At 35.2% G+C, this 14,337-nt stretch overlaps 1 protein-coding gene and 1 pseudogene across 1 annotated transcript in view; both read right to left on the reverse strand.

Annotated features, from left to right (window-relative positions):
* Positions 1-729: 729 nt before the first annotated feature.
* LOC127866050 (uncharacterized) lies at positions 730-11,155 on the reverse strand (annotated as a pseudogene).
* Positions 11,156-14,246: 3,091 nt separating this feature from the next.
* LOC127866051 (uncharacterized) overlaps positions 14,247-14,337 on the reverse strand; it is a 3,418-nt gene continuing 3,327 nt past the window's right edge. The window contains exon 7 of the mRNA XM_052406348.1: positions 14,247-14,281. Within this exon, the coding sequence (XP_052262308.1) occupies positions 14,247-14,281 (35 nt within the window). The remainder of the gene's footprint in view (positions 14,282-14,337) is intronic.

The following is a 14,337-nucleotide window of genomic DNA, read 5'->3' on the forward strand; positions in this document are numbered from 1 at the left end:
AACCACAATATCCCCACGCTTTTCAAAAAAGCGTGGGGATATTGACCATGTTTTTTTAATGCATATTGATCTTAAATCATTGTATATTTTTAATAATATGTAATGTCTTTAATGTAGTTGCATTAAAGTATGACTGACACATCTGAGATGCAACATCAAATGTGATACTCATAAACATGTCATATATATAATGTGATATCATTAAGCATTCCTAACTGAACTAGTACTTTTGTGCTTACATTGTAATTACCATTGATACAAGTAACATGACTTTCTGTGGCATGCTGTCAATATCTGGGACCACAATGGAAATAAGTGAAATCATTTTCACTTTTTTGTGTTATCCCTGGTAATGGTTAGCATTTCATGGTTATTATTTATTTGTTTGATCTTTTATTTGTTATATTATGCCATGTATTACTTAGTCATTCATCAGTATTTGTTAGTATGTATCTATTTGTTTTTATTTTATCATTATGTGTGTATCAGTGCCAAAATAAAACTACTGCTGACATACTGACTGACGGACAGTTCAAATGCTATATGCCACCCTATCGGGGGCATACAAATGGATAAATCAAATAGTTTTACACAGTTCTATGTATGCATCGAACTTTAACTACCAGTATACTTTACAAATAGCGAATACAAACCCGAGGCAACTCCATCTTTTAAAGTATAACACGTATTCCAAACTTCCCGTATCACATGGATTGAATAAGCACAATATTGGTTTTACAAGGGTTTAATGAAAAATATCACTTTTGATGGTTTAACAACAACATTTATTTAAAACCGAAAATGAAAATGAACATCAAATACAATTAAAGCAACATATTAAAGGTATTTATATTACACATTTGGTATAGGGAATATCTCCAATTCATTGCGTGATTGATTGTTTTCACTTTGGAAATATATATTTTGTCGATTAGTACAAATAGTTATTATATAATGTGTAAATATTAAACAGATGACCATGCAATAAAGTACTGAATATATTTCATAGCAATAACCGACACACGCTTGCTTGTTTTAAAATCGTAAATGCCTTGTAATTTTGACAACAGTCAGCTCCATGTACCATTTTAACAGTTTCAGTAAAAATGTACAAAGTATACATTCAAATAAACTTCTCATCGTTCAATAATCACCTTATGATATTAATTATTTTATAAAATTCCTTAACGTATCTAACATTTTCCAAATTTTTAGTATTTTACATAAAATAATTATATAATTTAGTTCAATGAGTCGTTAAATAATATGAAATATACTATTTAAGCATTATACTAGAAGTAAGTTAAATATCTTGAACTTTAAAGATTAATAATGTTGATTGGTAAAAATTGACTTATTTGGTTACATTTTGACCTTATTCATTTAATGCATGCATAAATATGTGACGTAAAAGCTCACTTCTATAGAACAACACCTTTATATTGACAGAGGATCAGATAATGCGATTTAAAGAGGCTATTACATTTATTGGAAAGGGAGATGAGGAAAATTAAATTTGGATGTACGTTTACACGGACTACACGCAGAATGTTGTTTAAATGGTTGCTTATTTGTCTCATACTCATATGTGTTACGCCAAATATTGGAAGTTGAAACCATTACGCTGGGCAGGATGGGCTTTGTTGTACAGTTAAGTTTTCTTTAGCAGAATGAACCATGTAAAGTGCGCTTTCACGCACAAAAACGCGTACATATACATTTCATAAAAGTCCGAAAAGTACAATTGTGGTTAAATTGTCTATTGACTCATCCAACAAAATACCCTGTGAAACAGGTATGTGAAAGTGAAAGGTTTCTTAAACTCAACATTAATCGGGACCCATTTGTAAAAATGTGGAAATGCATTGACATAAACCATTTCTTCTATACGGGTAAAAGGCGCATATCACCACTGCCTGACTAGACTAGTTTTGTATGCAATTTTTTTTTAACAAACTAACAAGTACATACCAACAAATGCGATGGACACAAGATCTTTACTGGACTAAAACTGTTGCAGCAAAAGAAGCAGTGTCTATGCCAGGAGTGCTCGTTTGAACGGTCAATTATGATCGGTATAGTATCGATGGAACAGAGATAATCCATGGACCGAAGGTAAGTATGAGCGGTATATTGCCGATGGAAAAGAGATGGTCCATAGACCGAAGGTAAGTATGAGCGGTATATTGTCGATGGAAAAAAGATGGTCCATAGACTGAAGGTAAGTATAAGCGGTATATTGTCAATGGAAAAAAAGATGGTCCATAGACCGATGGTAAGTATGCGCGGTATATTGTCGATGGAAAAGAGATGGTCCATAGACCGAAGGTAAGTATGAGCGGTATATTGTCGATGGAAAAGAGATGGTCCACAGACCGAAGGTTAGTATGAGCGGTATATTGTCGATGGAAAAGAGATGGTCCATAGACCAAAGGTAAGTATGATAGGTTTATTGTCGATGGAAAAGAGATGGTCCATAGACCGAAGGTAAAGATGAGCGGTATATTGTCGATGGAAAAGAGATGGTCCATAGACCGAAGGTTAGTATGAGCGGTATATTGTAGAACGAAAAGAGATGGTCCATAGACCGAAGGTTAGTATGAGCGGTATATTGTCGATGGAAAAGAGATGGTCCATAGACCGAAGGTTAGTATGAGCGGTATATTGTAGAATGAAAAGAGATGGTCCATAGACCAAAGGTAAGTATGAGCGGTATATTGTCGATGGAAAAGAGATGGTCCATAGACCGAAGGTAGGAATATAACCTGTTTAATGATGATTTATAAATGTATCTGCACATCATGCTTTTTAAGAATGACTATACAGTTTGTTTAAACATTAATATGCTGACCATCAATGATTCTGTGGATAGTCTGAATAAGTACAATCAATCAATTAGTAATTGAAATGTATTCGTTAGTAAGTCTGCAACTAGTTAAACATTCAATGCTCACTTTCATGACATTCGGAAATAAAAACAAATACAAAGTTATTACAAAACACATTTTAAACAAGAGGGCCATGGGCCCTAAGGCGTTCACCTGAGACCCAAAGGAACTAAAGTATTCTGGGAAGTTCAATATAATAAAAGTACTTCATACAGACGGGTACATACTTAACTTGCGCTTTATAGTTCGATTATTTAGTGTAACATCTTCAAAAGAGGACGAGTGCTGAGCAGACAGGCTGTAGTACAGACTTAGTGTGCTCTATTATTAAAATACGTTTTCACTGTTTTTGCAATCAAAGTTATTTAGAACAGTGATACTCTGATTTTCAAGTAATACTGGATTTCACATATCATACATGACGTCTGTATATAAAATTAATTAAAATAATGATATTTCTGACTTTCACATAATACTGTATTTCACATAGCATCCATGTAGGCCTACATGACTTTTGTATATTAATCTGTATTTATGATTTAAAATGAAATTTTATACTTCATTTAAGAGTTAATTTTTGTTAATTATTCACATTTGTAAGTGTTGTTTGTAAACAATTTCTCTACGCTTCTACTCTTTATTTACAACCAATGCAAAACTAAAATGCATTTTAACTGTGAAATTTATTCTCAAATACAGGCTGCATTTAATTTCATAAGTATCGCAAATAGTTGGTTTGAAGTACATTTTCTCTATCTCTTTAATTCTTGAACAAATTATATCTGTGATATGATATGTGTACATGTAGACACAATAGTTTTTTGTCAATAAATATTCAACAGTAAAGTTGGACCATATTTCAATTTATTTTTTATTGATCAATATAATGGAATTTTGACAACAGTTGTTGCCTAAGCTGTAAAGGATATTTTTACGTACATATCTTTACTTTTTCTTCTTGATATTCATAATATACACTGGGACTTTGTGATAGTTATAAGTTTTATAATAGCCATATTGAGAAAGTTCAATCAGGCATCACTGTACTTAAAGCTAAGAAATATGATATATCACGCCCATTAAATTTATATATATTGTATAAACCTTTCTTGTAAATATATAATTACATAATTTTGCTATTTCAAGAGTTTGCTTCAATGTTGTAATCTGTTCTTTTTATGCAGTCAGCATGCTGATTTTTATACAAAAATAAATGCCAGACAGATGTATTTATGTGTTCATCTGTATATTGATACCACTGTATAGCAATTGCTGTTCCATGCTGCTCAACGCAAAGGGCTGTAAACAAGGGGTTAGGCATCAAGCAACTGATAATGAGGTACCTGCTGTGGCTAATGGTTATTTCATTGGTATGCGGTCATTAAATTGCATGCAACAAAATGTGTGAAAAGTGGCCAGCACAGGAATTTGGGGCCTGACTCTAAACTGTTATATACAGTTGTTTCTCCCCTAAGTAATTTTCTGTGAAATCAATATTACTACTTAAAATTTTTGAGATTATTTAATAAAGGGTTTTCAGATGGCAAAAATATGTTTGTTGAACTTCATCCCCAACCAATCATAAACATAATAATCCTCTTCAGAAAAAGAACAAAAATAAATAAAAACAAATTTGGCATTTTAACTGTATATCTTATCAGCAGAATTAATACTCACATGACTGCATGGAGATCATGAATATCATAATATCCATAAATTTCATTCAATGTGTACATCAGTAATTTCATAGTAGAGCGTAAACAAGGTTCCCTATAAAGTCATTTAAAGCCATGTTTTTCAAGAGACCGCAACCATAAAGGAACTCGGCTTAGATATCATAACAAGATATCCATAAAACAAATGTTTTGACCAAGTTTCATGATGATTGTACAAAAAAATGTGACTTCTAGAGTGTTCACAAGCTTTTTTTACTATACAAATATAAGAAAAAAGACCCCTCCCCCTCTGGCGGCCATGTTTTTTCTACCGATCCGAACCATTTTTAAACTCAACCGTCGTATCAAGGAAACAAATATTCTGACCAAATTTCATAAAGCTTGGTAAAAAAATGTGTCTTATAGACTGTTCACATGTTTTCACTATATACATATAGAGAACAACGTGCCCACCCCCTGGCGGCAATGTTTTTCAAATGTTCACGACTATTTTCAAACTCACGAGATATCCACATAACAAATGTTTTGACCAAATTGCATGATGATTAGACAAAAAATATGACTTCTAGAGTGTTCACAAGCTTTTTTACTTTATAAATATAAGGAAAAAGACCCCCCCTGGCGGCCATGTTTTTTTTACTGATCCAAACTATTTTCAAACTCAACCTTCGTATCCAGGAAACAAATGATCTGACCAAATGTCATTAAGATTGGACCAAAAATGTGACTTCTACAGTGTTCACATGTTTTCATAATATACATATTGAGAAAAATGCCCCGCCCCCTGGCGGCAATATTTTTCACCGATCTGGACCATTTTCGAACTCATCCGAGATATCAATGAACTCAATGTTTTGACCAAGTTAAATGATAATTGGGCAAAAATTGTGACTTCTAGAGTGTTCACGAGGTTTCTCTATAGCCATATAAGGAATACTGCTTCGCCCCCTGGCGGCCATGTTTTTCAACGGACCGGAACCACTTTTGAACTCAACCAACATATCATTAAGACAAACATTTTGACAAAGTTACATGCAGATTGGGCATCAAATGTGACTTCAACAATGTTCACAAGGTTTTTCTTTGTTCGACCTAGTGACCTTGTTTTTGACCCAGCATGAGTCAGTTTCAAACTCAGTCGAGGTATCATTTGGAAAAATCTTCTGACCAAGTTTCATGAAGATCGGACAAGAAATGTGGCCTCTAGAGTGTTCACAAGGCCAAATGTTGACGACGGACGCACGACGCACGAAGGACAAAAGGCTATCCCAAAAGCTCACCATGAGCACGTTGTGCTCAGGTGAGCTAAAAACAAATGTTCAGACCAAGTTTCATGAAGATTGGACAATAAATGTGACTCCTAAAGTGTTAACAAGGTTTAACTATAGCCATATAAGCAAAACTGCCCTGCCCCTTGGCGGCCATGTTTTTTTTACCGATCCGAACCATTTTCAAACTCAACCGTCGTATCCAGAAAACAAATGTTATGACCAAATTTTATGAAGATGGGACCAAAAATGTGACTTCTAGAGCGTTCACATGTTTTCACTATATACATATAGAGAAAACTGCCCCGCCCCCTGGCGGCCATGTTTTTTCACCGATCTGGACCATTTTCGAACTCATCCGAGATATCAATGAAACCAATGTTTTGACCAAGTTTCATGATGATTGAGCAAAAATTGTGACTTCTACAGTGTTCACAAGATTTCTCTATAGCCATATTAGGATAACTGCCCCGCCCCCTGGCGGCCATGTTTTTCAATAGACCGAAACCATTTTTGAACTCAACCAACATATCATTAAGACAAACATTTTGACAATGTTACATGAAGATTCGGCATCAAATGTGACTTCTACAGTGTTCACAAGGTTTTCCTTTTTTTGACCTAGTGACCTAGTTTTTGACCCAGCATGACCCAGTTTCGAACTCAGTCGAGGTATCATTGGGACAAATGTTCTGACAAGTTTCATGAAATCGGACAATAAATGTGGCCTCTAGAGTGTTCACAAGGAAAAATGTTGACGACGAACGACGGACGACGGACAACGGACGACGGACAAAAGGCGATCACAAAAGCTCACCATGAGCACGATGTGCTCAGGTGAGCTAAAAAGTACAGACACTTTCAACAAACAAAACTTAAAAGGACAACAAAATATGCATATTAACGCCCAGTGCTTTGCATTGGGCATTCCAAAACGGTGACCCCAGCTTTATTCTACTACGTGTGTATGTTGTTTCGTATTGTTTTGTCAATTGGTCACTTGCCATAAATAAAGAATCACGAACTTGTGTATAAAAAGATTGCAATACAGCAGCAGCAGCTGGAGGTTCACTTCTTTATATATAACAGAGTCTCTTCTGACGAAGTATAATCTAGGACATGCAAATGAACGTCGTTAACACGCACATGACTGAGTATTAGGTTACAACAGTACACTTTATTTATCGAACACTCTATTGCCCCAGCGCCTTGGTTGGGCTCACATAGCAAGGCACTGTAAATTTGTCGGTAACAAGACCCTGGATGGCAGAGTATGATGATGCCACGCCCGCTATCAGTCCGACAATTATGATCTCATAATTCAAAACCTTTGTATGAAGGGGTATTTCTGGTCTGAAATAATAAAGCATACAACTGAAGTTATATGGTTTAAACGTAATACTACAGCTGCTGTTTGTTATTCTGCCATTGGTACTGCTACTTTTAATGTAACTACTAGATGGAAAACTTTGTTTCATTTAAGTTTACATAAATACTTGATTTAGAGATCACCTCTATTCCAAATTCTTAAATACAATCGTAATAGAGGCGCGGATCGTCTAATTTAAGAAACAAACATGCTTTATTGTAATTTTGGAAATCATAGTTTGACCGTGAGTGTGAATGTGCCAATGTCGTTCTAGAGCGCAACAATAGTCTCATATAGATGAAAATTTGTGCCAAATTATGTTAGTACTATTGCTGTCATCTTTGTAGGTAGACTCACGCACAAAACATAAGGTTTGTACCTGAAAGGGTTTCGGATACACAATTCAGAAAAATGTATTATTTTAAGAACATTCCTAATTCAAAGCCCGTAACTTCGTAAACAATAAATGGACATGCAAAAACCTCAGCATTGGTCTGCAATTCATGTAGATAGACTCTCAAACACCTACAATCAGGTAAATATCTGCACGCGTTTAGACATTTTTTCGGAAAACTGTTATTGTAGAGAAAATTAAAAGAATAAAGTCAAATGCCAATAACTTCGTCTAAAATCAATGGACCGGAAAGAAAGTTGAATTTGTCTGAAACTCATGCAAGTAGACTCACATACCAAAAATCAGGTAAATAACTCCAAATCTTTAAGGTAAACAAATTCGGGAAACGGAATGCCGGACGGACGAAAATATTGACAGACGGAAATACGGACGGACAGTCCTACCGGGGAAATAAAAGCCTCTTTTGCAAAGCAACACTTTAATTGGTATCATCTTTCATTATACTTTAAAACAACGTAATGAAAACGTACTCTGCTTCCCAACTGTCGCTGAGCCCAGGCCTCTGTCGGCACAGTTTCATATAGAACAGAGAAGGCAGGATATACGCCAGTAGGGTGGTCGTGGATCCCCCAATGAGGGCAAGAATGCTGCCGAAATGGGGAATGGAGAGTGCGACGAATAGCACTGCTAGGACTACCAAAGTACGGGAGATAATCCTTTTGTATGTGAATGCTGAAACAAGATGAACGAGCAGATGCACGTGGTCACGATTGGAAACTTTTAATGATGTAATGGATTTTTTTAAAAGAAATTTTTATCAATATCTATCAAGAAGAAACATCTGATAATAAAGTTATAGACAGGAAATGATATAAGCGTATATGTTTTTTTTTTCCAATTCATGTCTACTCGTTTTGTAAACTGTAATGTATCAGTATATTTAATCTCAAAACGTTCGTCGGAAAATGTCAGTTGTACATGCATATTTGAACTTCAATTTAAACATATTAAATACCCAAATCGCTATCGATCTAACTATCGAAATATACAGTATATGCAATATCTTATAATTCAAACACGATTTACATTCATATTCTTTACCCTTGTACCCACCTGTTGGAATTTTAAACAGATGCTCAATCTCCTGACAGAACGGGTTAACGACGATGATAAAGCCTTGCAGAAGATGCAGGATGATCAAGATGGAGACCACCGTGTGGGCGGGGGCCGCTGGACACCGTTGCCAGGATGTTGTCCTCCACGTGACCGTAGGCGAAGAAACCCGCCGCGGACACAGGTAAATACATGAGTAGTACAACTGCAATGGTATATAAATAATTATTGTACACTATGATAAAACAATTAAGAAAGAAAAGTATAATTATTAAAAAATTAATTATAACATCTATTATGAATAATTGAAGATAATAATGATTATTCGTGGAATTATTATTTTGTTTTCATTATTTTAATATTATCATGATATAAAAAATAAAACTTTTATTATAATTATATTATTAACCTTATTTGCATTTATGATCATCATCATTATAAAACAAATAACTTAGCAAATATAAAAAAAAAAATATTGAAACATTGGACGATCTAACTTGGTTCATAAAAACGTTCAATATTATATATAAAAGCACAACGAAATACAAAAACAAACAAGGCAAAATACTACAACCACTAACTTGTATATCCCAATAGCACAGCTTTCCCAAAATTGGACTGTTTCTTCATGTCAGCTTGAAACGTTGGAAACGCCGGATGACCCCCGAAGGCGAAGCAAATGGTACCAAATGCCACCGACACGGAAGTGAACGTGACCTCTGTGGTATGAATTACCGGGCCATCATGGTGTTTGGCGTCTATAAGGATGGATACGAGTAGGATGACACAGGCGACGGCCGTGGCGCACGTGGCTCCGACGGCAACAAACCTGGTGTAGAAATTAAAAGTGTAGACGCGTTTTCTTGAATGCGATGGTACATATTGTAAGTGTTAAACGTTTACCTTTAGTCCTTAGCATGGATGCATTGATGTATTTATGGATTGATGGATGCATGGACGGACGGAGATTGACAGACGGTTGGATGAACTGATGCATGAATGGAGTTATAGTTTCATGGATTTATGCATGGATGGACGAACGGACCGACCGACAGACAGGCAGATCAACAGACGGATATATTTATTGCGGCATAGGTAACATAGTATAGTAACATAAAACATATCACTATATATAAGTTTATAACCAACAAGTAAAAACGGTATCTGAAAGCATTACACTCAGTCCGTTTACCAAAAATCCGCGGGTGTTCCGAGCATCGTGGGTGTCAACAGAACTCCGGCAACTATGATCATAATATAGCATGGGTTCGTATCCTTCCAGTACGGTTTGTAGAAGGCTGCTTATATTCATCGAAGAAAGTATCATGAAGACCACCCCGACGCCAAACAACGTCACATCGATTGAAACTGACACTAGACGTCTAGAGACGATAGACGTATACAATATTTAACGGATTATTTTTGGCATTTATTAACACGTATTCTATTAAATATGTTTAAACAAAATATAAATATTTTCAAAAATTGTTACTTATTGATTGTTCACTCATGCCAATGACTTTTTCTAACCATAATTATTTTACACATCATTTTTTAAATGCAGTGTACTGTTATCTTAGGTTACTCTTAAGTAATATTATATACACAAATAACGTAACGTTAATCAACAAAATGAAGAAGTAACCATCAAACGCCAAGTATCAACTTTACCTCCCAAATTTCCCATAAGCCTCCTCTCCAATGGCAAGGGTACGGGTACCTCACATGACCCGTCTGATACTTGGGGTTCCTCTTGAGGACTATCACCCACGCCTTCCCCAGGATGTTACCTGTGTACGCCGAGATCAGGCAGCAAAGCACTATGAGAACCAACCCACTCCAACCTGCATTTAAGGGATACTAGTTTTAAACCTATGTATCTAAGCGCGATTTCATTGCAAGCGTAAGACTTATAAAAAACGCTATCGAGTCTGTGCCCAAGGTGAACCAGTATTTGGTGTCTTTAAAGAGATCTTAACAACGCTCACACACAGGCGATTGAATCCATGGTCCCAATCGCTGGCGGCAACCATATTCACTACGCCACGGCGACGTCCTGCAGATTATGGAGTATAAACAGGTCTGAGTCAGTACAATGGTTGTAGAAGTAAAAGATAATATAAAGGAGTATTTTGACCGAAGTTGCTCCACACTTGTTATTTGATAACTTGAAAAAGAAAGGTCAATTATATGATATATATATATATATATATATATATACACACACATATATATAAACAAAAAAGAGGAATCAAAGAATGAGTGTAAATGGTATTAACGTTAGACAAAATTGAATCCTATCTGAGCAAACCTGGCACATCAAACAGCAAACTACAATGAACAATACTCCTAAAGAATAACATTAAGATATTTAACATTCAAGAAAATAGGGACGAATCAGAAGAATCACTAACAAAAACAGTAACATCAACCCTGAGACCCATGCAGGGGTAGACTTACTGCTGACTGATATAGTGGCGATCCATAGTATCCCCACAAAGCGGGGCAAACCCGCCCAGTCCTCATTTAACTGAAAAACAACTCCGCAAAGTACACCATTATGCGAAAGAGAGCCCCCATGAAGAACAATGGCTATCAACTGGTGGATGACGTCACCAAGCCCAACCAGGGGGCTTATCAGTAGGCTTCACCTGCACCCGGACATTAGTAGTGCCTGGTTCTTTAACGGTTCTGAATATAGTCAAACTGTTGCCGATGAGCGCATCAAATTTGACATTTACGACGACGTGAACAATGTTATTAAAGAATTCAGGCGCTTCAGAAGAACAAGAGTGAGTGGACGTTAGAGACACCATTACTGCCATGTATGGACCCCATGTCACTGAAACATGGTATGATTCTAATTAAATAGTATACGCTTCTGTATGTTACACAATTCTCTGTAATTCAAAAAACAAACATTTGTAACTATATCTATTATTTTTTGTAACTATACCCTATAACTAACTAATAACATTTGTTGATTTTTTTCTTTTAAACAATGCTTGATATATAACAGAAATGCACTTATCGGTACATTATTCAGTGTAAGTATACTTTGTAAACAATTAGCAATGAAACAGACTATAAAACGGCATATACATGTCAATCTTCAAACCGGACTATACATTATCTTGTGGCCGATAGAGAATGATTGATATATAACAGAAATGCACTTCTGGATACATTATTCGATGTAAGTAAACCTGTAAACAAATAAGTAATTAAACAGTCTTTAAAAAAGGCACATTTATATGTCAATCTGTAAAACAGACTATACATCCTATAGTGGGCGATAGCCAACAAGTCTATTGTTAGCATGTGGTCATTCACCTTGATAAATTGTATTACTAAAACCATCACAAACCACTAGTGATACTATAGTCCTTATCTTATTTAAATAAAGTCAACACGTGTTTAGAATATGCAAATTTGCAAACAAGTAACATATAAACCTTTTATAAATAATAATAAAAACAAATAAATACTTTCTTGTAACTTTAATTGAATGTTTATGTTAATAACGCTGATGTTTATTTTTGACTCCTTATATGTAATTGCTATTCATATTATACCCTTATTTGTTTTCAAAAAGTGGTCATTGTCTTAACTTTGTGTGCTTGTTAATGCATTATTTTTATGATTAAGAACGCACAATGACTGTACTGTTGGCTGTGCGGCTGAACATTATTAAAAAATGAAATATCTATACTTCTTTTATTTAAACAATTAATCTGCCAAAACTGCCTGTGTAAGCCATATTTTATGAATGAGCATGAACTATGACTGTAATGTTGGCTGTGCGGCTGAATATTATTTAAAAAAATGAAATATCTATACTATTTTCATTTGAACAATAAATCTGCTAAAACTGCCTGTGCAAGCCATGTTTTATGATTAAGCACGCACTAAGTCTATAATTTTGGCTGTGCGACGGAATATTATGAAAAAATGAAATATCTATACTATTTTTTAAAACAATTAATTTGCTAAAACTGCCATAGTAAGCTTTTTTTTTATATATATGCTTGATAAAGTTAAAGCTGCATGGAATAATACTTGATTTATTGATGCTGCTTTATTTGTTGTTTCTATGTGTAGGGGGCTATGCCAATTCTACTTAACGATGAACGATACGGTATTTTAATTTAAAATTGATCAGTTAAGATACGAATGATATTATCAGCACATGGAAGTTGATACAATTATCTAATTATATCAAAAAAGCAATCGTTCCTTACTTGTTTTATAATTTTAATACAAGTATTTATAATATGAGTGTATGGATGTTGTTGACTTCAGAAAAAAACACACTGTTTGTCAAACTTAAGATCCCTTTATCCAAAACTATGGTATTCTAGCAATTAATATTTTATTTAAAAAAAAAACACCACCATATCGCCGACTTATTTATTCTAATCAGAACAAATATAATAACACAACATTGTATTAATAATACTAATTAATATTTTATTTTAAAAAAACAACATCATAACATAATTAGTCTAATCAAGACAAAATTAATACCAAAACATTGATTTTTTTATATCAGAGTTTATTTACAGGTCCTAACGGCCTCTTCACGAGGTCTTTAAGGTCCGACCTGACCAAAACATTGATTCTTTTCTTCTCACTATAACAATTGTATTGTTGATGCATACTTAAAGATCCTCAATTACTTAACATAGATTCGAAAAGCTACAGAAATAACTGGAACATTTTCACTTGAAACACAAATTGAACTTTTAAGAACAAAGAAAAAGAAATTAAGCGTCCTTAAAAAAGACAACACACATTCTAAAAACAGTTAAATACTTGAAGATAAGAATGTCGCTACTGACAAACCGGAAGTGCAGTGTTACCACACCGGAAAAGGTTTAATGACTGCAGAAAGCGTCCATGTCGGCGCAGAGGAACCGGAAGTGGGATCTATTGGTTCAGAAAGACTTTCCATGCCTACAAAAACATGCATGTGTTGTTAGACAAGCCGGAAGTGCAACGCCGCTATACAGCAAACGGTTCAACGTCTAAAAATTGTGTTATCGTCACTGAGGGACCGTCGGTCCAACCGGATGTAGTGACTAACCTGTCTAAGAAGCAACTTACTGCCTCACAAATAAGAGTTCTATCTAAGGGATTGAAATTTGTTCCAACAAGAAGAGTCGTTGACAAAGGCAAGTTGTTGACGGACCTCACTGCATGGGAACGTCGCATGCGTCTCAGAGAATATTTCTACTCTGAAGAGAGAGACGGACATCCTAATCAAGAGAAACCGTACAGGAAGAAGACGCCGTCAACATGGACTCCAAAAGCAGGCCGCGATAAGTGGTTGGATGCGAATATCAAGGCTGTAAAGGATGACATCATCAAGGGTCTCAAAAGAAGGTTTAAGCTCAATATGAGTACATCTGAAGAATGCGCTCTGAAAGAGCTTCTTAACGACGATGAAATTGTCATTCGGCCTGCTGATAAAGGTTCTGGTATAGTCGTAATGGATAGCACAGATTACATACAAAAATTAAAAGGTGAAATTTCCGATAGCGACACATATGCGTAAGTTACCGACGACAAAACAAATCAGTGCAAAACAAGGTAAAAAAGGTGGTGGACACCTGTACAAAAGAAGGTTCCATAGACAGTGATCTCCGCACATACATGACAGGGAACG

Source organism: Dreissena polymorpha, chromosome 1, assembly GCF_020536995.1.
Source record: "Dreissena polymorpha isolate Duluth1 chromosome 1, UMN_Dpol_1.0, whole genome shotgun sequence".
NCBI lineage: Eukaryota > Metazoa > Mollusca > Bivalvia > Myida > Dreissenidae > Dreissena > Dreissena polymorpha.